The sequence below is a fragment of the Vidua macroura genome, chromosome Z (assembly GCF_024509145.1).
Source record: "Vidua macroura isolate BioBank_ID:100142 chromosome Z, ASM2450914v1, whole genome shotgun sequence".
NCBI classification, from domain to species: Eukaryota; Metazoa; Chordata; class Aves; order Passeriformes; family Viduidae; genus Vidua; species Vidua macroura.
The window spans coordinates 45263249-45288198 of record NC_071611.1 but is presented as its reverse complement, the minus strand read 5'-3'; the positions used below and the strand labels follow the sequence as shown (position 1 = coordinate 45288198).

Here is a 24950-nt window from a genome sequence, read left to right as displayed (position 1 = left end):
TTTTCTCTTGGGAAAGAAGGAAATAGACAAAAGTTATTTTGTTTGTTTTAATTGATCACTGGTTAAATTGTAATACATTTCAAAGCAAAATATTCTGTTCAAGGACATTGTACCAAACATTAAATCTACTTTTAAACAAGGCTTAATTTGACTATTTTACCTTATATACATACAGGTATAAGTTTCATTTCACTAGTAGCAAAATTACACATTACATTGCATTTCCTGAAAGATGGCAAAAACAGGAATTGAGTATCTGTTCTGTCCTTCCACACACTCCCAAATCAGAAAAAAACCACAGGTATTGAAAGTAAACCACAACTACAGGTAAATACAATAAGGACCTCAGAGCAAGCCAAGACCTTATGAGAGATGACAATCACTTCTAGAAATCTACATTGCAAATATACACTACATTCCACTAGAGTTTTGGGAGTTCCCACAATACCTCTTTAACACCCTTTTGGTAATAAAAGCTTCTATGACAACACGTATCCTTCATAAAAAGTACTGAAATCATATTTTTGGAGCATAGGTTGGAAGCTTAATGCAGTCTAAGCTGCCGTCCACAATAAGCTCACCCAAAGAGAGAGTAAGCAAGCACTGCAAGATTCATCAAGTTCAGAACCAGAGCTCGGCTCCTCATCATTGAGCTTCTGGGTGCAAGAGCTGCTCTGCACTGGGGACAGGTTCAAAGGGTGGGAAATGATACATTCCTTTTACAGCTTTTGCAGTTCTTCACAGAAAATGTCAACTGAGTCACACAAGATAAATTTGAACTTATTTACAAAGCAGCCATTACATTGCAATTGTTAGACAATTAAGGACACAGCTAAGGAGCAACAAGATTTATGCTATTCCTGAAAACACTTCTGTGAGCAGCAGTGAGTGCAGCAACCAGCAGGTATGGAAACATACTGCCACTGCTGGGGAAACTTCAGTCTGGCCTCGGGAAGTGGAATGGCGCACAGAACACAGCAGCCCCAAAGGCCTGATGAGATTTCTGTTATGCTCAAACTCTGCTTTGGTTTGTGCAAAAAACTGACCTCGTGCATGTAGCTTTCACAAAGTAACTGTTGCTCTGTGCTTGGCAAGACAATGGGAGGAATTGTCTAGAATTACCAAGAACATGGAAGTAAACAAGGCATTTTTCATGAGCACAAGTTACCCTCACAAGTACAACACCAAGGACTCTGCCACTGATCCAAGGAAATGTACTTCATCAGCACTTTTGGTGGTTTTCTGTTCTGTACTTGCTGAACAAGCTACCACCAATTAGCAAAATAGCTGAACTTGACCCAATTAATGCTGAGGACCTTTTCCTTCCAGGTTTTATGTCTAACTAACCACTAACACTCTTTGCTGCTCCTAAGGAAATCTGACAGCACTAGGAAACACCAAAAAGGCATGCCTGAGGTTGAAGACACCAACTGATTTCCTCCAGTAGGCAGACTGCAGCCACACTCTCTTAACACCAGTCCTTTTTCACAGATCTCTGCTTCAGAAGTTATTTTGCTGGACTCTCCAGATCTAACAGCAATGTAACACAAGTAATTTGTAATTAAAAAAAAAAAAAATAGTGGAAACCTGCCCAAATATTTTGTAAACCTGCTTTATATACGCTTTGGGGGGGAAAAAAATAGGGACTTGCTACTCCCACTTGTTACAGTCAGCAGTGTTCTAAAAGGGATGGAAAGTAGGATGCAAAACAGGTTCTCTCTACTAGTCTACACCTGTTTTTAGCAGAGGTAGGTAGCAATAGGTCAGTGGAGAGAAAATTAGAAAACAGCATTTCAGATATACTTTAGAGCCCTGGTGTTTTTCTCTACTCTTCATTTAATCTATCTTGTGCTCTTTTCCTTTTTTCTTGCACTAACCATCTCAGCCCACTTACTTTTGGAAAGTGAGCCCTGGTAGGCTACAAACAATATATGACATTAGTCAGGTGTTGTTACCAGACAGAGGAACAACCAACATGGGCCACCAGGCACGACTTCCTGCAAGAGTCAAGGAAGTTGCTTCATCAAGAGGAACCTCAACTGCCTCAAGCAAATCCTTGGAGCACATGTATGCATGCAAAGTATCAACCTGCAGGCAACACCAGGTGACCTCACCTTCAAGCTTCACAGCCAGCAGAAGCAGAAGATATAAAGTTCAGCTTTCAGGTTGTGGCTTCAACACTTCAAAACTTAATTGTGCAATGAACAACTAACATGAATGGAAAATAAACATTTTAAGCAAAGAGAGCCAAGTTCCCGATTAATCTTTTTTTTTTTTTTTGAAGCTCTAAAAGCTTTTCAGTTTGTGGACACTAAGAATACAACTACTGTGAAATGTGTGATATCATTTGAGTGCACTCCTAATTCATACAACAGACAGACAATTAACAACCAAGTACAAAGCAAAAGGTTGAAAAGCCCTCAATCCCAGTTTGTCTACCATTTTTTATTACTGTTTTAAGATGAATTTATAAAACTGCTGTACTTTTTTCTTCCAAATGACCATCTCCCATAAAAGCAACATTAAGACCAATACACATTTATATGAAATGTACTTTAACTTCCCTCTTCCCAGGTTCTTGTACTTAATATATAAGCCTTGCACTAAGAAACACCTTTGGTGGTCCTCATGCTGCTTTGTGTTGCACAGAAAACAAAACTTCCATTTATTCTGTTCACCACTTGAACTTTTTTTAATTTTCAAATTACAGTTTGCTTACAGAACCTTAATGAAATCCCCATTGTTTGCACATTCTTGTATGTAACACAGAGAAATGGCACAGTTACAAAAAATAAAACCAAAATCGAAACACCCTACCCAAAATAGTTTCACTGTCAAGATTTATCAGTTTACCAAACCAAGCTTGTCTAAGATTCCTAGCAGCAAAATTCAATTATGTAGAAAGGAGAAGGACAGAGAAATCAGCCAGTTCCCCCACTGAGAACCAGAGCTGACTAAGCCATAAAATAAACTGAGTGGTTCTGTCAACCTGACTGAAGTTTCAGTAATTATGTAATGGCTCCTGGAAGAATCCATAGCCAAATTTCTTGAATTTCCATAATTTTTAAAAGAGAGAGGTAATTTCAAGAGATCTTCAGTTCCAGGTAGAATACTTGCACTCATGTTTTCCCTGCTAACTTAAAATCATATTCTTCTCTGATGTTTCAAGAAAATTTTGCAAGCAAGAGTAGAGAAATCTAAAAAAGCTTGATGTAGACATCATCCAGAAAACACTACCAAATATACAAAGCAGAGGAAGATATTTTCCTCCTAATTTTCATGTTTTAATTTTTTAAACACATATTTCAAGAAAAGAGCAATTAAAAATGTATGCCACAAAATTAAGTTGCCTGTATGCGTTGAATGAACATGGGATTTTAAAGCAGTACTTCCTTATTCTAAGCAGCCCCCTTAGAAATGCTTTATCTCTCAACTGAATATAGCACTACAGTCAAAGTCATTATATATCTGTGTTTATCTTTTTAAATCTATTACGAGAATACATTCACCCTAGAACTGTAGAAAGGTTTCCCACAAACCTATCCTACCAGCAGAAGCCTTTAATTTCCATGGTTGCAGAATACATACAAAAAGAATTAATTAAGTGTCCAAAGGAAAAAAAGATTAACTCTTACTTTAAATCAGACAGCAAGTTACATACATTTATAAAGAAATCTACTGAGATTTAAGATTGCTTCAAAGCAGTAACTGAAATACAACAGCAGTTATGAATAATATATAACCTTCCTCATTCATAACTGATCCTAGCTTCACCTTAAAAAAAAAAGAAAAATCACAGCAGCTGAATATATATGCAGATATACACAAACAAAACTCTTAATCAGAAGTTAATAAGTAACTGTGTTATATCAGAGCTAGAGACTAGACATTGCAAGTGTTCAGCAGTCTCTAACGCACCAGCTCTCGGGCTGGTGCAGCAGTGGAAAATCTAATCCAACACACGTTCCAGGTGGCATTAGAATCTCATGTTTCCTGTTCAGATGTTGCTCAGCTGAACAGTTACCCCTGCTAATAATACAGCTTCCCTCTCAGTTAAGCATGCAAAATGTTTAAAAAGGCAAGTGATCAAAATATCCCCTTGAATGCCCAACTGTCCGGTATCAAGAGACTGCTGCTGAAGATTTAATAGCTCAGCACTAATTTTCAACATTTTCAAACTCGATATGAAAATTGCATTTTGTTATTACACAGAGTATAACAGTCATTGGTCGTTTGCATCATCCACACCAGCACTAGTAAAAAAGTGCCTTCTGAACAGGGATGAGAAAACATGGGATGTTTTGTTACCAAGTTGTGTCTCTATTCATCTTGCACTAAGCAGTGCATGGAAATAGGTGAGCAGAAATTCAACAGTATACCAAAACACACCATGTTTTCACATGCACTGATTCCATGCGTATCTCAAAAATACACAAGTTCAAACATGCAGCAAAATGTTTGTTAAAGCACTTTAAATGCTCACCAGATGATAATAAGTGATTTAATACTCAGACAAATCAAAACAGTAAGAGGTTTGTGCTTACACTTCAAGTTTCAGAGTAAAATTGTTTCTATCAGAGTATTTGAAGTGCAATGAAAGGAACGTTCCACTGAATTCAGAAACAAAAGACACCATTTAAAGAACTAGGTAAATAAGCACAGGTCAGAGTACTGCAATAAATAAACAAAACAGTAGGAACATGCAGACCTCAGAGTCAAAATGTCTTTTTAGATTCATGATATGAAAAAAAAAGAAAACTAAAAAGAAAAAAAAATAAAATCAAGAACAACCCTGTCTGACTTTCCCACATGTGGTGTCTTTCTGGCTAAACAACTGTTACTCTATTGTGAGGAACACAGATATTACCAGATAACATTATTTACAGAATGACTATCAGATTCATTATATAAAATACAGATGAAAATATACACCCTAGCAAATTCACTGCTGCTAACTAAAGCACTTTGAAGAAGGTGACAGGCACCAAATATCAAAATTGAATCACAAAATTACTCGAAGTAAGAGACAAATGTAGGATGGTAGAGGAACAGCAAAGATCAATTAAGTTGGAATGATTTATAACTATTACTAGCCCATCACTTATTACTTAGCTTCATTCAAATTCTATTTTTCTTATACAAAACTGAAGAGAAACCTTTACTCCCAGTGATTTCTTCAGCAGCTTTTTTATTAATGCATCTATGTAATGCTTTGTACTCTACATCTTACAAAATACATCCCCACATTTAAGTGCATGACTAGACACTGTGCAGAAATAGTGGAAAAGCGCTTCATAAATCTCAGGTGCAATAAAGTCATAACAATGATCAGCTCCAGTTTCTGGAAGGAGTTCTGTGAAAGGTGAAGTTTCAGAAAAGGGACTTTGATCCCTGGTTTTCAAACTCTGACCATGCATCATTCAATTCCATGAAGATCATTTTGGCATACTGTTCGTAGGGTTGTCCTGTGGCCTGGAAAAAAAGAGAATGTGCCATAAGCATAAAAACATTAGAAATTAGGTCTTAGAAAATATCCCACCCCTTTTATATTTGCTGTCTTACTCAATAGCTATAGACTGCTCTGTGAATACAATTTTACAGACAAGAGAACTCTCTCCAAAATTATCCAAAGCTTGCAATAAATATTTTTTAAACAAATTCAAATCCTTGGTTTCCTTATGTTACTTTCAAGCTTTCAGTACAATTCATAAGTAATTGAAATTTAGCTAAAAACAGTTTTCAAAGCTGTTCTTTTCATAAATAGTTTCAGTTACTATTACTATCAAATTAAGTCATTTTTGGAATTGCTTCCTGAAAGATCTTGCAGTAGTGTACAAGGATAAAATCTGAGTCCTCTTTAACATAACTTTTTTTGAATTAAATTCCCTGAAGAAAAATCTGTTTCTGATTGTGACTGATGCTAAGACTCAACATGACTGACATAGCACTTCCTGTGTGTTTGCTTCCATACTCAAAGATAGTACACTCCTGATTTCCTACCTGTTTCACAGCTGCCCTGACTCTGGGCCAACACAATCCAACTCTTGTGGTTAAAAAACATCCAGTCCCAAAATATGGTTCTCTCCAATAAAAAAAGGAAGCCCCAGAGCCTCCTCCAGTATCCTTCCCCTTCTCCTGCTGCTTAGCTTTTGTCACCTGCAGTACTTTATCAACACATAACAGGTAAGTGGCAGAATAAAAGAACAAGGAAGACAAATATGCCTTAAACAGAGCTGTATTCTGACTGATGAATTAAGGGCCTTACAGGAAACACCTAAAAAACCACCACAAAGGTGGAAGAAGTCACATACCCAAGAGCTCTGGAGGAGAGGGGGATCCAAAAAACGTCATGTTTGTTATGGACACAAGACAGCATAGGATTTAGACTACTGCTCACTAAACCACCAGTGAATGCAAACTTGAAAATTCAAACCAGTTATATCCAATGCTTCTCTTTCTATCAATGCAAGAGCTCAGAACAAGAAGCTACCTTGATACATTGGGATGTATTAAGTATTTTTTTAAGACAGCTGCAATGTAATATTCGTTACAAATTTTTCATCTGATAACTTGTTTATTCTAATAAGTTTAGTTTTTTAGTAAGAATGGTTCAGTAAATGAGGTTCAGCAGGTTTTTCCCACCAGTTTTGCTGTGGCAGCCTCTGAGTCTCCATACTAGTTCTAAAAGACTTGAAGTACGAGCTCACAGAAATAAAATAGATTCCACTGATCAGCATTAAATCTGACATCTGCCATCTGTCAGTCAGAACCCAGCATGATTGACTTTGGTGTTCAGTACAACTCTCACGGGATCTTTCATTTGTTAACACTTCTCTGTTGAATTCTGTGCTATGTCAGGACGACAAGAATAATCCTGTACTACCTGAATGCAGTAGGACACCACATTGAGAAGACAATGGAAGCACAGTGAAGAACATCTAGGATGCTGATTGAGAAGCAAGGCATTTGCCAGTAATCAGTGTGGTATGGTAAAAGCAATTTGTTTTCTTCCTATAATAAAGAAGATCAGAGGAAAACGCTCACCTTATCAGGATGAACCACAAGCACTGCTTTCCTGTAGTACTTCTTTACTTGTTCAGGAGTTACTAAATCTGCCATGCTGACTGGCTTCCACTTATTTTCCCCTTCCCAAAGCACTGTATGTAGAGTGGATATTAATGCTCTGATATTTCTCTCCTTTCCTTCAATCCATTCAAGAATCTGAGAAAATCAGAATATATAGAACTGAATGCAGCACTGTAAGCATTCTCAGCCTTTACAGACATAATCTTCACTCTCTGCAAGACTATATGATCACAACTCAAGTACAGTTGTCCTACTGCACTCACTCCCCAAATTCAATTGCGTTAGCCACTCAAAAGCGATACTTTGCATCTAGCACTAGAGCACAGCTCAGTTTATTGCAGAAATTCAGTCATCGCAAGAGAAATGACTGAGATAGTTACATGTTACAAACACCTGTATAATTATGGCAAGAGAAATGACAGGAATAATTAAAAGCATCTGTTACAATTAGATATTATATTCATATTGTCTCTGTCAGGGCACACATACAAATTATTACTTGATTTGTACAAGAGCATAAATATATTTTTAAAATTTCTATTGTACAAGCTTTGAACCAAAGATCATGTCTAGTAATAATTCATGTTTACTTAAGCAACCTGCAGAGGTGCAGACTAAAGTGCTCTTTGAGATATCCCCAAAATCAATTAGAGTAATGTTGCTCAGACTTTAACAGCAATATTCAAGCCATAACATACAGTGTTTTCATCGTACACTTACTATCAACAGGGAGGATGATAACTAAATATCTGCATTTATTTCCATTTGTGGTGATTTGTGTTAAAGGGTAGGCATGCAAGCTACCTACTCTCTCTTCAAGGAAGGACACTTTGTGAAAACAAATTTCAGCATTCCTTTAAAGTTAGTTTACAAACTTTTCTGAAGCACCATAAAGACTAAAAAACTGTAAGTGTATTAATATGTGAAGTTATCAATGACTAATGGGTCAAAAAAATCTGAACAGCAAGGAACACATCCCAAACTAGTTATACATCCTGTCTCCAGAATTGCACCTTCTAGTAATTTCTTAGGACAGCAGCAGCACTTCTTAACGAGAAAATGAAAATACATTATCACCCTGAAGACAGCTATTCTCACATGCTTCATTTTTAAAGCATATTTTTGTATTATCAGCTAAATCCATCTTTTCTAAACCATGAGCTTTTAGTTTCTCTGTTGGTCATTGTACACTTCTGCTCTATATTCAGTAGTTCTAACCATAAGATCAGATTTTCACTTGAATCAAAATTACTGTTAAACAAACCTTGAGTTTCAAGGGGTCCATATCTTTAGACATCTCTTGTTTTCTCATCTCAGCAATTGTCTTTGGTCCCTTTTTATCAGATTTTGCTAAAAATCCTTGATTAGATAAGAGATCCTCAAAGTCATTTTCTGAAACTTTTGGCTTTTGACCTATGAAAAGAGAAAAAACATTCAATGAGAAGTTTCACTGGAGAATACATTAACAGGAACAATACATTGCCCTGAGATACATCTGGATGGCATTTATCACTGCCATGATAAATATCCTTCAGTGATGCCAAAAGCCACAAACTGAGTAGGATAAAAATAAAAGGGATTGTTAACAAACTTTCAGTCCAGCAGAGCAGACAACCTAACATGCTAACCTCTGACTCAATACTTGCATGTCCTCCTTTTTTAAAAAATGGAGTAGATTTGAGGGAGCACACGTCTATCCATGATTTTGGAAACTGCTCCATTTTTCCACTGTAAGTTAATTTCAAATGCTATGCAGCAGTTTTTCAAGTAACCTTATACTCAATACTATCATTGAAAGCATGTAGTCAACCCCTAAGTACGTTAAATATTATCCAGAATATTGAACGGATAAAATACCAACAAGAATATTCATTACAGAACCAACAAATTTCAGAGCACTGTAGAATAACTGAACTCTGAAGAGTCCTCTGGATGTTGTCTAGTCCAATCCCCACTCAAAACAGGGACAACCAGGTACATTTGTTAGGTCCTTGTCCAGCTGAGGTCCATCTGTTTTTAAGGGAGAATTACAACAACCTGTTTCAGTAATTCATCATGCCAATTGATTTTTTTTGCCTTATTCTACAGACTTTGGTGTGCTGCAACCTATGCTCACTGCCTCTGCATCCTGACACCTTTTTCCAAATATGGACCAACAAAATAATTCCAACTTAAAGAACTACCTGCTGTTCACTTACATGTCCGTTTAAGGGAAGCATAATCCAAATACCAACACACCAGAAAATAAAATTTTCCAAGAAAGTTCATACAGAAGAGGCCAAGCCTAACTCTGTAACTCCAGGTTTGTCTACTCGGCTGGAACATGTTAAAGGACTGTATGATTCCACCTGGTCCTGTCCCCATGTCTCTTTCAAACACAAGAATTTTCAGTAATTTTAACCTCAATCTTTCTCAAGACAAGCTACTCTTCTTCAGCTAGGAAAAACAGTGTATCCCTTTACCTTTGTATCACAAACAAACATGAAGCAACATCATCAACCATCTCTCCCCAGATGGATCAAATTTACCTTTCTAAACTCACTGATACAAAACCAGTTTCCATGTGGGTGAGTAATTATAGCATTGAGACTATGCCCAAACTCACATATACCTGTGCTGTCATCAGCTTGTCTGTTATGTATTGGGATAGCTTTGGAAAGGCAGGATACCAGATTTGCCAAATGTTTTTCTGTTTTCTAGTAGACACAACTTAAATGTAAGTAAAAATATGAAGGTAGAAGAGCTTCTGCAGGTAACAGCACACCCAACTAACTTCACATGGGACATTACAAGTACTACACATTCAAAAAACTTACCAAAGCTTGGGGCTCTGACTCCTCTTTCTTGTCGTTCTCCAATTACACTGAAGTTTACTGTGTAGTTGGGCTTAGCTGCTGTGCTGGACTTAGTATGGGACTGCCATGAAGTACTTTGTGGTTTGGAGGATTTCTGCCACTGATTTCCCAGCTTCTGAGATGGAGCAGTCTTCTGACTAAATCCACTACCCAAGAGTCCACCAGTGGATGAACCTAACAAAAAATACTAAGTTAGTTGTTCAGTTCAATGCCTGTCACGTGTTTAATACAAGATAGTTTGGTCTTGACATATAACCACATAGCTCACAGTGATGTAACAGGAAAGTGTGGGTAAAATGAAGAGTCTCATTAAGAAGTAACTTGAACAGCAGGACCTGGAGGCTTTACTGAAAGTCTTCTCTTACAACTCAAAGTCTCAAATGTCAGTTTTAGCAAAAACATGCACCCTTATCTGAAGGGTCAGGCACATGTCAGGCTAGGAGATAATGTGGCTGTGACAGTAGTTCTGCCTCCCACTTCTCTTAATATGCAGTGCATAATAACTAACTAATTACAAAAAATGGTAACAGACTGAGAAGATTTTCAAATTAATGCTTTCAATTGCTCAATTGCTCTAGTGATTCCTTGCACTACTGTTTAAGGAAGATGAGAACATTATTCTATAGAACATTATTCTAATGTTCTATGAGAACATTATTCACGGGGAATATACTGCACGTGAGTAAGAAAAGCACTGCAGCCTGCTGGAGATAGTGTAATCACTCTCCTGAGCCATAGGCCAAGCCTGTCTGGGTATACACAGCAATGCAAACTTATTCCGCTCTTTCAAAAATGGCTCCTCACACTTCAGCTCTTCTGATGCCTCCCTTTTGAAGTGGCTGCCCATACCTCTAATTTGCACAAGAGGATGTCTCCCCACAGCCATGTACAAGATACCATACTATATCTTGAAATACCATACCTGATAAAACACAGTATTGCAATACAATACCCAGTAAAATCTAGGAATGCACTGCTTTTTCATGAAATCACTCAACTGCAGTCAACTCAGATTTCAGTCACTGACAACTTTTGAAATTTACAGAAAAAAAAATTTGTTACTAGTCAGAGCAAATAACCCTGCATACTGAAAAATTATCTCTTTCACCTATTCTATGTTCATTATTGCAGTTTTCAAGGCCAACAAATTCTTCCTGTAGGACAAGTTAATGCCTCACTGTTCACAAAACTTTTCAACACCACACTCCTACTTTCTGATGGAAGACCATTCCTAAAGAAGAGTGTGTTAACACCAACCAGCACAGAACACTCTTGGTATCCTACCAGTATGCTAATACACGAGTATTAACTACTTTTAGCTGCCGTTTCTTTTGGGTTTATATAGCATTCATATTTAAGCAGCTTGCACTCTCATAAATTTTCTTCCAGAACAGCATCTCGTATGTGGAAGCCAAAAAACTGCTATGAAAAATACAACAGAGTATGGTATTCCAGTCATATTCCAAAACTGAATTCCAGTTCTTGTGATGTCTTGAAAATTCATTTCAATCAAGCCTGAGAACATTAACTAGGACAGTGACATCTGGCTACTTCTTAATGCAGTATTTTTTCCTATTGAAAGCTCACTCAAAGAGTAATGAATTGACCTAAGTCCTGCTAAAATTAGTTTGATTTCTTTCATCTGATTCAGTGTGGGCTATACCTACATCTTCAAGTCAATAAATAGACTTTTTTTACTGTCATACTATCTGTGCATTTAACAACCTGTGTTAACCTGAATTATTAAACTAGAAAATTTTTGAATTTTTTTTACTGCAAAACAGCCTCATTGATACTGCTTCAACACCACAATTTTGCAGTCCTTATGCCCAGGCAACATCAAACACTACATGCTGCCTAGTGTTTCTACCAAAATTCCACTCAATTCAATACGCAGTGCTAACTGCCAAGGCAACGGGATAAAACTTCCATCAGCTCCAAGCTAAGGGAAAAGCAGGTTTTCTCAATTCAGCAACACTAGGCTGTTCTGAATCATTCTGTGTATTCTGGGCAGCTGGTCACTTTTGCTACGGCAGTGTGGGCTCTGAAATGCAAGGACTTCAGCTCTTTTGTGAGTGCTACAGGACTAAGTTCCTGAGTTTCAGGCCAATAAGACACCCTGGAACAAGAGTTACTCTGCAATGTGTCTTATCTTCAGAACTCCTTGTGCCCTTCACTGCAAACTGACAGATATTCATAATGCTTTTGGTACTGGTGTGCAATGTACGGGCTTCATTTCTGCTCATCTTATAAACATGGTAGATGTGAGTAGTAGAGCTATGGAAGTCTACTGAATTCAAAGGAAAATGCTGAATAAACTGTTACTTTGTAACTAAAAAAATTTAACTAATTCAATCCTGCTTTCATTTTAAATCTTTCAAGAACAGTATTAATCAATGCTAGGTAAGAAACCTCATGCTCAGTTACTGAATCAGCGAACTCCTGGTTTCTCTTACCATCTCAACTCAATTCTCACACATTAATTATTTTTACTGTTCTCATATCACAGGTGTAGTTATCTTCTGAAATATTATTCTGAATGTTTAAAAAAATATCTGGAAGATTCAAACTTTTCTTGTTACTCATCAGTTCTCAGCAAATATCTCAAGCTGGACATTGACAATTAAAAGGAAACACTTTCCTTTATAGGCTGGGAAACTAAATAATGGCAAACTATATAGTGGGAAACTATGGGCACTATCTAGTGCCTTTAAGGCACTTCCTTTATAGCCCATATAGGCTGTCACTAACATTTATTGGTACACAAAGCAAATCAAACAGTAGAGGCACTAAATATAGTCTATCAAAAATAAGATCTTACCTGGAAGACCAGATCCCAGATTGGCAAGATCAGCAAAAGGATCAAAGTTCTGAGCTTTTGCCTGGCTAAAAGACAAACCTGAAGACACACTGGACTGGCTTCTGGTGGTAAAAGCTTGGCCTGTATAAAAAGAAGACACATCACATACCTAGTCTGTTTGGAAATCGAGAGAAAGAATAAAAGTAGTATCTACACAACACCTCATGCAAACCTCTGCAATATTCTACTTCACATCATCTTTTCCCATTACAAGAATCACCACTACTATAGAGAATGGAAATAATTTAAGTCCTGTATCTTGAACTTTAATCCGAAAAACTACACAAGTGCATTACTAAAGGAGCATTTAAGCTGCAAAGCAAAAATACATGAAGACATGTTCAGTAGTTTCAGGTGATTATTCCTCTAATGGAAAAATTTAATTTCATAATACCTTCACAAACAGGCTTCAGCTGTGGTGCTGCTACATTGCTGGTTGTTGAGGAATCTGCCCAAGAATCCCATCCACTTAAGAGATCTGGGTGGCTTGTAGATGATGTTATTTTAGGTGGCTCTGGTGTCAAATTGTCTACAGAAGAAAAAAGAAATGTTTTCATGTTTAAGAAAGCGATTATAATAGTATATATATTTGCGAATACCAACAGAATGTGGTCAGCTACACAGCTTACTTAAATCTCTCGGTAACAGATGTGCAGTCTTAAACAGGACTCAGAAGGGTTGTACTACTGGAATTCCTCCATTTCTTTTTTAAAACATCCCACACACTTCACAGATAAGGTATTTTCATGTACAGGCAATGCTATGAATGTAACAGCTTAGGCCTCCTGACCAAAAGGACTAGCTCAGGTACAGATCTAGGGCATGCTGCTGTTCCTGACAACACAGCTGGTAAGCGGAAAGCAGCAGTGCTCCATGAATGGTGCTCTTTATCACTCAGCAGTCTGGGTGTTACACAGGTGAAGCGAGGTCACTTCAAAATAGAGGTTTGCCTAACATAGGCTGCTTGTGACAAAGGAGCCTCTTGGCCAACTAATACACTCTTTGAAGTGTAACACACAAATGAATGCACACAATGGAAGAGCAGGACACAGGAAGAATTATTTTTTTCTGGGAAAAGGTAAAGAATCTCTAGCTGCATGGATAAAAACCACTTTTCTATACACCACGACATCTAAATGAAAAAAGTCGTATTTAAAAGCATGCAAAGGTGCTGCTGTTAACACCTGGAAAATGTCGTCTCCCATCTAAAGGTATTATAACTTCCATTGCTGACACTTCCAAATGATTCCCCACTGATTCAATTCAAATGATTACCCACTCACACAAACTATGAGGTGAGGTGAGCCATCCTCAGAACGAGATATGCTATGTATGGAACACTCAGTACTGCATGCCAGCTCTGAGCATTCTCCTTGAGCAGAGCTTGTGGAGCCTCACAGTGAAGCAGGACAGCTTTTAAATGTAACCCCTATTTTAATGCTGTAACAACTGTCAGTGCTACAGGGAGAGGGGATATTTCAGTAAAGCACATTTAGTGGTGGTCTAAGACATTTCATAGACATAGGGTTAACCCAGCCATCCTTAACAAAAGCAGTAACATTCTGAGGCTTTGAAAGTCTCAACTACTACATTACAGCCTTTCACTTGTCTCAGCATCTCATCTTTACTTTCTAAATATTAATATCAAATCGTCTTAATTAAGGAAATAATTAGAAGCAAATTAAATACCCCTATAGTACCTCAATCTACTAATACCATTTACAATTAGATCTTGCAGCTGCAAAGTGAGCACATAAAATACTGTGCAACAAGTATCTGCTGAAAGCCTATATTTCAGCAGTATTCTCTGCTGCACATGAGGGAAAACATCAGAATAAAATTCAAGAAGTACCCACCATTTCAGCCCTTTCTCCAGACCCAAGCTTCATCTCCCTGCCTCTAAAACCACGGGAGAAACAATATATATTGGTCTCAATACTCAGGATCCCAGCTATCTGCTAAACCACAGTGTCACTGGCTATAAATCAGCACCTATTCATCAGCTTAGAACTTTATTTTATCATATTCCACTCCCAAAAGTTAAGCGGGCCTTGAATTACTACTAATATTGATTTTTAGAATAGAAATTATTTTGTTCTACAATCTCTGCTATTAAAAGTCTTTTTACACGAATATAAGAAAATTAACACCATCATATGAAATTAACTACTATGAAAACAAATTGAAAGAAACAAGAACAAATTAAATTACAGGCAAATACATTTGAAGGATTGAGAACATACTATGGGAATGAGCTGTTTTGTCACAGTTGGCTTAAGAGAAGTCAAATTCATTGCCTCCCCCACGCTGAACTAAGCAGGAAGTAGCCTACTGCTACCTACAGTAGTAAATTCACTATTAATAGTAAAAGCTCATATACAACCACTATACGTATCAGAAAAATCTGAAACAATGCAATGTAGAATAAACTGAACAGATAACCCATTCTTTCTGAAACTGTTTGTTCTTATGCTATCTTCTTTTTAGGTCTACAAGGTGGGCATTATGTCAGATGTTAACATCAAGAGAAAGTGTTAACAACTTTTTGACATTGATACTTTGACTTCTACATATTCTGAAGAGGTACGATGAGACCATACTGAAGCCCTATTTTTATAGCTTACACATTGCAGTTCATACAGACACATTAAGATAAAGGAGTAGAATTCCTAAAGAAATGGTAAAACATGAACTATAGCTCGATATTCCAAAAATGGAAGCAATTAAGATCATGAACATGCAGATCCAAACCTGGTTGTCTCAGGTTTTTTATATTTTAATATGCATATTGATAATCCTTAGCCATACAGCAATGAACCACTGGAGGTCACGGCAAAGAACATTGTTCTTTACTAACACTGCTCAAACCAAGCTCAGATGCAAGAATATGGTGGTGGTAATCAGATCACACTTTCCAGCTTCCCAAAATAAGAGACCTGCATTTTACAACACACAACTTCACATAAGGTTTTCTTTATTTAACTTGTCATGTCTACAGGAAATCCTTTAATCACAGACAACAGGATTTTCTGTGAACCAAGAGGCCGGTTTAGTATGATGCAAGGTTTTTTTAACCTTATCTAAAGCCTGTCTGAGAACTCAAGTTCACAGAAACTAACTTCTCCTCAGAAGAAAACTACACTGATCACTCAGGTTTCTTTTGATCACCTTCCAAATCTTCTGCTGTCTTTGAGGGAAGTATATCTTGACTCAACCTGCATTAAAGATGATCTGCTACTTAACAAAAACAGAATAAAATTAAGTTACCTTGTTAATACATAGTTGTTTAGCAGCAATAGCACAACATTTTCATATTACAGGACAGAATGCCTTAAAAGACCAGATATTGTGTAAGAACTATCCTTCATTTTAAAACTCCTATGATTTTTAATTGTAAGCCAACATCTGAGAAATACAAGGTTAAAATTCTATGTCCTGAACTTGTGTTCACTGAAACATCTTTTCTCCTGGTATCTATAGCAGTTTAGTAATCATTTACTAACAAACAAAGGTTATCCATCACTAAAATTTGATTCTAGACACTTACAACAGCTCCAACGGTAGAGTCATCAAATCTCACTACTCCAGCTTATTTTGAATGTCACTGCCATTACTACTAATTTATTTTTAGTTTAATTTTTTTTCTCCCTTTAATGATCTTATGTTTGCACTGTCTTCTGCTCACTTCTTCTGAACATGTCATCTGAGAACATGTTCTTATTTTTCCTTTCTTCTCCAGTTACAGTGATACTGTCCTTTCAGGACTCAAAAAATCACATTAAGTGCAACATAATCATTAATATGCCTTACTTACTTGATAAAATTGTTACCTGTAACTGGATAGAATGCTAAAGGCTCAAATACATACATCATTTCAGCTAAACATGCATATAAGTTCTCATTTGAAAGACAAATGTAAAGGAATATGAAATGTTACCCCAGTTCCTCCACTTCCATACAGTTTTTAAAAACTGCATTGCAATAGAGAAATATTGGGAAATCAATGTAAAACAGTAGCCTGAGGAGAAAATGAGTACATTTTCAGTATCCTTTCCTATGCTGACAGAAAGCTGAAAAAATTACATTAAAATAGCAGGTATCCTAATACACTTACCAGGGTGCAAGCTATCAAATAAAATCAGGAGTAAGCACAAAACAATAAGCATTGAAGTTGGATGTAAAAATATTCCATTTTTTTCTCTACATGCTCAAATGTCATTAACAGCTGACTATTGATGGTGATCTCCTTAAGGTTGCAGATAAACATTTAGAAATCCATATTTTATTTTTCCCACTTTAATTTAATACATAAAAGGTTTTTCCATCTCCTCTCTCATATGAGGATTCTGGTATTATTAAACTTGGAGAAAATAACTGGGAACATTCTTAAAAATGTGTAAAAATATTTAATTTGAAGAAACAAAAAAAAAGACTGAGTCAGACTCTTCTCTGTTGTGTTGCCTACTGGAAGAACAAGAGGCAATAGGGCACAAACTTAAACATGGGGAACTCCATTTAAAAAATGCTTTCTTTCCCCTAAGATCTCTCCAACACTGGCACAGGTTGCCCAGCTAGAGATTCTATAGTGCTGGAAGTGCTAAAAACCAGAAAGGACACAGTCCTAACAGCCCACTCTACATGACTCTGCTTTGAGCACATCAGCTAGAGAACCTCCTCTTGAGAGGTTCTGCCTCTCCAGTGAGTCAGATTTTGGTTGAGATCATAAAATATGCTGAGCTACAAGGGAACCACAAGGATCACAGAGTCCAGCTTCTGGCTCTGCACAAGACAGCCCCAAGAATCACATCATGTGCCTGAGAGTGTTTTCCAAACACTTCTGGAACTCTTGTCAGGCTGGTGCTGTGAACACGTCCCACTATTCCACTGCCCAACAGCCTCTGGGAGAAAAACCTTCTCCTGATATCCACCCTAACATTCCCTAACACAGCTACATTCCCTTTGGTCCTGTCACTGGTCACCACAGAGATCAGATCAATGTAGGCCCCTCCTCCTCCTCCCCTCACAAGGAAGTTGATGACTGCAATGAGGTCTCCCCTCAGTTTCCTCTTCTCCAGAAGGAACAGACCAAGTGACCTCAGCTGCTCCTCATACGGCTTCCCCTTAAGGCTCTTCACCATACTCATGGCCCTTCTTTGGACACTCTTCAATGGTTTCATGTCTATTTTTATATTGAGGCACCCAAAACTGCCCCCAGCACTCAAGGTGAAGCTGCCCCAGTGCAGAGCAGAACGGGACAATCCCCTCTCTTGCCTGGCTGATGATGCTGTGCCCGATGCACCTCAGGACAGAGCTGGCTCTCCTGGCTGCCAGGCCACTGCTGACTCATTCAGGCTGCCATCGACCAGGACTGTCAGGTCCCTTTCCATGGTGCTCCTCCCCAGCATCTCATTACCCAGTCTGTCTGCATCCAGGTTGCCCCATACCAGGTGCAGAATCTGGTGGAGATAATGCTCCACAGATCAGTATTGATCAAATCTTCTATTCAGCAAAATATTTATGTTTGGTAACCTCACACAGGGACAGCAGTAGTGGCATAAATCTGGCAACTATACAAGTACACAACTGAAACATATGGCTCTTACTATCTACAGGAAAGAGCAAAAACATTGCAAAGGAGGCAGCAAGTGGAATCTTCTCAGCAGAATCAACCACAACTGGAATATAATGATTTATTATATCATAGAGAGGGCAATCAGCTGGGTAGCCTTCCATTTCAAAGAGGAAGCCCTTCTCTCAGTCAGACAAATAATGTATTTTTTTTTGTCCAGTTTATCTGTACCTAACACTCAGACTGCATCACTCAGACAGAGGGTCAACTAGAGTAACTGCTAAACAAAGAGGGGCAAGTCAAAGCTGCATGAAATAAGCCCTGGGAAGAAATCACTGGATTCAGGAAAAGGTGTGTGATACCACCATTCCTAGCTACTGCACGTTGTAAGTAGATGTCTGCATGAGAAGAGGCCTGGGCTTCTATGTTGGACACAGCCAGCTCCAACAGACTCACCATAAGCCATAGCTGAGCTTCCCAAACCAGATATCTTTGGGAAAACATGTTTTCCAAAAAATTGCTGCACAGCAGCTGTAAGAGAGGGGACAGGTATGACAGAAACAGCTCTGCAGACATTAAGGTTGGTGGAGAAGGAAGAGGAGGAGGTGCTCCAGATGCCAGAGCAGAGATTGCCCCCAAACACATGTTAAAGACCACAGTAGAACAAATATTCACACTGCAGCCTGTGGAGGACCCTACACAGGTAGACATGTTGTCGATGAAGCCACAGCCCAGGGAGAGCAGCCCACACAGCAGCAGGTTCATGGCAGGACCTGCAGCGCCTGGGAGAACCACATCCCTATAGCAATCTCTTCCTAAAGGACTGTACCCTACACAGACCTATGTTCTTAAAAGATTGTATCCTGTGGGAAGTGCCTATACAGAAAGAGGAGACTGAGAGAGTAGCAGAGAAGAGCCCTCACACACTAATCACAACCCATATCCCTGTGAAGAGAACCCATACTTTTCTTTCAAAGTAAGATGTTAAAAAGCTTTAACACTAGTAGCTCTACCACTCCACCATTTTTGGAAATGTCTGTTTCTCCTTAAAGAATGATGGGAAGACTGAACATATCACAAAGATTTTTGTTTAAAGATTAATAGATTTTAAAATAAATGCATGAGGAAAAGGCTTTGCCAAGAATATATCAGAGAAATGAAACAAATAAGATTACAGTATTACATAATGTACTTTGTAAGTACATTACCAGAATACATTCAGGTCAGGAAGGTGCAAGCTAGCCTCAGCCTGCACTTTAAGAATTGGCTACATTATAACTTGACTTGCTCATTGTCTTTCAAGGTTTCCAGAAAATCTTTAAAACCTGAATACAGTCAATATAGCATACTATTATATATAAAATAAGTTTCCAGATGTTTGGGTACCCTCAGTTATTAGATCATTGAGAGGAAACTCCAACTGCTAACATATGGTTAGCAATACTAGAAATCCTATCACATCATAAATAATAGCATGACATTATACAGGAAACACTTGCTTCTTGGTGCATTTGCATCTGTACTTCCAGAGTACAAAGCTAGCTAAAACAGCAATCACAACAAGTGGATCTACTAAGACACTAATCCACTAAGCTGAAAGACAAATGCACAGAAGAGAAGAAACTGTTGAGAAACAGAACACCAGAAGGACACTTACCTAAATTTAAGAAATCTGAGCTGGAAGAAGGTGGAAGTGAACTTTGTGTGGAAGGAACTGTATGAACTGTAGATGTTAAGGTTTGATTAAGGAACTCCCCAAAGAGGTCTGGACCAGACAGGGCTTGATTCTCTGAGCTTGATGACATTGTGAATGGGTCAAATGGATCAGCTAAAAAAGAAGCAAAAAACAAAATTATCTCATGATTCATTGTAGAATAAATGAAGTTGAAAAAGCCTTACTCCTTTGTGGGCACAGACAAAAAGCAAAGCTCACGCTAGTAACTGCAGCAGCCTTCTGTGAATTTTGTGTGGCAAAGAGTAATCACCTATTCCTTCCTCTAGACAAATGAACTTTCACATGGTACAAAAAGGGTCTCAGCCATACATAACATGAACAGCTATGTCTTCTAACAAGAGCAGCAAGACTGCATACTGACAAGATAATTCAACAACATTGTTAATTTCATCCATTTAAGACACATTAAATTTGTGTGATCATCTGACACACAGAAGAAGTACATTTGTTAAATACTCTATAATGCCAAATCAACAATGGATTTGAAGAAAATGGACCATTATACTATTAAAAAGAATATGAAGTAAAACATTCATACTACCATTCAGACTTGAAGGCATTGGTGATTCTGGGGCAGAAAACACGTCAACCCAAGAATGAAAACCAATAGAAGTAAGACTTCAGCAGGTCTCTAGTGATGCCAATGAAGAAAAAACTAACTGGAAGAGTATTTATAGACAGCATGGTGTAACATGTGACAGTCAGCTGGAATCAGGGCTTTAGCTATTCCTGTTTCTGCTGCCCTCTAGGGTCAAAACCCCTCAAGAGCCCAGGGAGTCCTGCCAGATTAATTCAGAAGCTGAAGAGAAGGAATAATCCTGCTGTAATACCTCAGCACATCCTCAGGTAATGACCACACTGTACAGGACTCAACATTTCAAGCATATTTACTATAGCATCACACATAGAAAAAACCCCTCAAGTATTAGTTTGTTGTGCAAGCCAAAATACAACAGTGGCCAAATATTCTCACTTCTGCAAGTATCTCTCTTAATACAATTCAATTAAATACACTGAATGAGAATGACTACAAGAATGAGATATATACATGACTACTAATCAGATGTTTCATGCAATAGACATGCTAAAGAAAGATAATGTAATGAAGGTTTCCTTTTATAGAATTCTACCTATGTAGAAATGGTAAATTAAAATTATTCTTCCCTGACCACAGTAACAAAGCTCAATAGTGAATTACCTCAAAATAAGAAAACATCTAAAATCACTTAAATGCTCTGTAGAAAGTACTTCTTGTTGTCTAGAGATGAAAGCTTTTAGTACCTATGAATTATCTTTGTGCAAACAAACAAAACCTTGTAATGGTTTCCCAGCTTATGTGAGTAATATTCTCAGAAATCTTACCATTAACTTTAGGCAGAGAATTGTTATTCCCAAAAAGTGACAAAGAGATGAGTATCCACTGGTAAGAGGAACAGAATCTCTGAACTAAAACATCTTGCTTAAATACCAAATAGACAGCACTACATAGCATTCTCTTTAAGGATACTGACTTGCCAACAACATCAGTAAAACCAGCAAGAAAACATCTTTTAGCAGTATCATCATCCTACTGGTTTGAACAATTATCTACAGGATTTCCAGCTGCTCAGCAGTCTTATGTGATTAACACTTAAAAATCCCACGCAGACATTTGACCTAAGTGACACAGCTCTGTACATCTAATGCTATTGCTTTACGTAAAATTCAAGTTATGACAAGCCTATGCCTTAACAAGGAAAGTTATGGATTTAGAAAAGGATCTAGCATGCAACATTCATATGGGACAGCTAAGAATTCCTTAAGATACTGAATTCCTTTGAAATTAAGAATTTGATACTTTTCTATTTACAAGAGTTTAAAGTTAATAGGATACTGGCAACATAACAGAGTACCTGGGTAACATATAGGAACTTCTCTCCTTCATGCAGAAGTAGCACCTATTCTATTCATAGTGTTGCTACAGACTGACATGTCTTCACCATTCGCCATCTTAAAACACGGTACTTATTTTCTAAGCACAATGCAAGCAGCAGTTTTCATATGTTGACAAGTACTGATATTAAACTCACATACCTGAAGACACAGCTGCTGCTGAAGATGCACCCTGAGTAGCAGCTGGACGCTGACCACTGAAAAAGAAATCTCTTCCTTGTCCAAGAAGATCTCCAGTGGGCTCATTTGAAATCTGTGACACACTACTCACAAACAGATTGTTCAAGAAGTCAGCATTACTTGATGAAGAGTTTATTTCTGAGATAGGTTGTTTCTGTTCTGCTGAAATATCAAAGTCTAGTCCCAGCAAGTCCACATTCTCTTCAGGGAGAGATTTTTGTAATGGTGCAGATGAAGCTTCAAAACTGGCTTCAAAAAGCAACTCTCCTTCTGGAGTAGAGTTTTTCTCATCAACAATTACTGCACTTCTTCCATCTGGAAATGTTGGGAACTCCTCATCTGAAGGATCACTCTCTTCCCTATCATCAGACAACTGAACACAATCATTTTTAGATGAATCGTCCTCTATTCCACTTTTTGGAGTTTTTCCTTCTTGAATAGAAAAAAAAAAACAAACAAAAAACGTATTTAAATAACCAGCATTATTCTTCTTACTAGGGTAAGAGAAACTTTCATGGTGACAGCATATGAAGTTAATTCCTAACTAACCAAAACTCATATAAGAATTGACAAAAAGGAACTACATGCTGCCTGCCACCACTTTGTACAGGGCAGAAAAAGCAGCAGCTGACTACCATATTTGCCACTCCACAAAGGTAGGCATTACATTTTTTTTCAAAATGAGACTGACTTGGACATTCATCTCAGATCACTGTGTCTCTTAGAGCTTACAAGACTTATCAGTAACTGCTGCACTCAATAAAAGTATAAGCAGCTGCTAATATTTTTAACAACAAAGCAGCAACCAGAAAAGGGAGTTACTCATGTGCTATAAAATTACATTTTCTTTGTCCTACTTACTGATCTGGACCCCACTGGCTAGTCTACTTTGTTTCCTCTGTTCCTCAGCCAAAGTGGGGCTGTGGGAGTGAAAAGCTTCCTTGCAGATCTTTAAGGTTAAGATTTTTACAGAAAAAGAAAAATTTAGCTCAGCATTTAAGTTATACTCAACACCAAACCCCCTTACTTGGTGTTTATCCAAATGAAGCAGAATAACTGCTTATTACTCTGCAGAGCTCACTCTTTAAATAGCTTTTCCTCATAGTTAGTGAATTAGAGACTTTTGCTACCTAAGAAGGCTTAAGCATTCACTGGAAGGCATAGGAGACAACATAAACCACACAGTACTTCAGAGGAAAACCTGTACCTTTCCAGTCCAGAGAGTGAAAGAAGTTGTTTGCATCAGTACTACCACTGTGTGGGGATTCTGTATCAGTAGGTGCACTTTCTGAAGACTGCTCCAACTGGGATGCCTCTGCCTCGTATTGTGCAGTTGAACCTGGCTGTCTAGGCAACTCTGGTTTCCCTATAAAACAGAATTTAAGCCAGAGCTCTTACAGAGAAACTTCCCAATCCTCCACATGGCAGCTAATACTTATCTTTCAAGCTGACTGCTGTAGGAAGACAATTATCTCCAATCTATTGCTCTGCAAATACAAATTCCTGCCCCCACTATCTTTGAAATCAGCATTAACTTCTTTTCAACTGCAAAAACTGGTAAAACCCAGTTTTGAACTAGGACATTACATCAGAATCATAGAGTAACACTCAAGCATTCTATTTACATTTGTAGGAAAATGTAATTAACACCTTACTTGCACCAACCATCCTCTAAAACACGCAAGAGCTATGCACAGTATCTGCAATAAGACACAGAAAAACAGAAAAAAGCAAATGCAGCTGTACAAAAACTCGTAATATGCAAAGCCAGTGAAAAACATGGAGAGGTTAAAAATGGGGTGGTACAGTGTATGATGCTATTAACTGCTTCTTATATTTCTTATTTTACTGAAATCAGATATTAAGTGATTCTTGTGTAAGATTCAGTTGTGCTGTTACCTACTGTTGTATCACCTCTCAAAACCCAAGTTTCCTCAAGACAAATGAAGAAGACTTCCTAAATTAGTCAATATTCATCCACTGTTTTAAAAAAATAAGATGGATGGCTGGGAGACACCTATTTGTCTAAATTTAAATACACAACTGGGAGAGCACTTCTTCACTCTCCTTCCACATTCTCAGTTGTAGCTTAGAGATGCTGAAAAAATAGTCCATCTCAGAAAACATATATGAAAGATCATAACTAATGAAAGAGTAAATTCAATTTTAATGGCAAGGTTTTTTTAAAATCAGTTCACAGTACTTACTTTTGTCCTATTCCCTTCCCACCAATTTTAAGAAATACTTTCAGCGTAATCCTTACATTGTCCTGTACCAATCAGAAAATGGAAGTGACTTAAGAAAGTAAGAGTAACTTTTAGAGCCTCATCATCAATGATGATGTAAAGCTAAACACCTCAGCTTTAGAGAGCTGATAGTTGTGTTCACAGTAGGATTAAGCTAAGTTAAATAGAAAATGGCCTCAATCATAATACAAACAACACATATTTGGCTTAAAAGAAAAAAAGGCCAGCAGCAACTATCTTGTATGAAAAGAAATGTACTTGAGATGTACCATATTAACAGAACATGGTGAGACCTCATGTGTCATTAAAATCACCATAGTAATCTTCATCATGCTTCTTTATCCTCAAAACACAGAGAAGGCTTAAGAGCCTGAATGAAAATGGCAAAGCTAATCACTGATACCAGGAGAAGAAGAAAGACACTGAGCAGCATTAACTGCAACTAATGTAGGCATCTACAGATAAAGCACTGAATACGTAGAATTAT

The 24950-nt window shown here is 37.7% G+C and overlaps 1 protein-coding gene across 4 annotated transcripts in view; it reads right to left on the bottom strand.

Moving 5' to 3' along the window:
* Positions 1 to 33: 33 nt before the first annotated feature.
* GAK (cyclin G associated kinase) overlaps positions 34 to 24950 on the bottom strand; it is a 67033-nt gene continuing 42116 nt past the window's right edge. For 2 of the 4 annotated variants that reach the window (XM_054002900.1, XM_054002902.1), the window contains 9 exons: positions 23425 to 23583; positions 22179 to 22649; positions 20028 to 20198; positions 13196 to 13330; positions 12763 to 12882; positions 9903 to 10115; positions 8351 to 8499; positions 7045 to 7221; positions 34 to 5472 (listed from right to left, as the gene is read on the bottom strand). In XM_054002900.1, the coding sequence (XP_053858875.1) occupies positions 5371 to 5472; positions 7045 to 7221; positions 8351 to 8499; positions 9903 to 10115; positions 12763 to 12882; positions 13196 to 13330; positions 20028 to 20198; positions 22179 to 22649; positions 23425 to 23583 (1697 nt within the window). In that variant the 3' untranslated portion in view covers positions 34 to 5370. The remainder of the gene's footprint in view (positions 5473 to 7044; positions 7222 to 8350; positions 8500 to 9902; positions 10116 to 12762; positions 12883 to 13195; positions 13331 to 20027; positions 20199 to 22178; positions 22650 to 23424; positions 23584 to 24950) is intronic. The other 2 variants (XM_054002901.1, XM_054002903.1) reach the window with 2 other exon arrangements.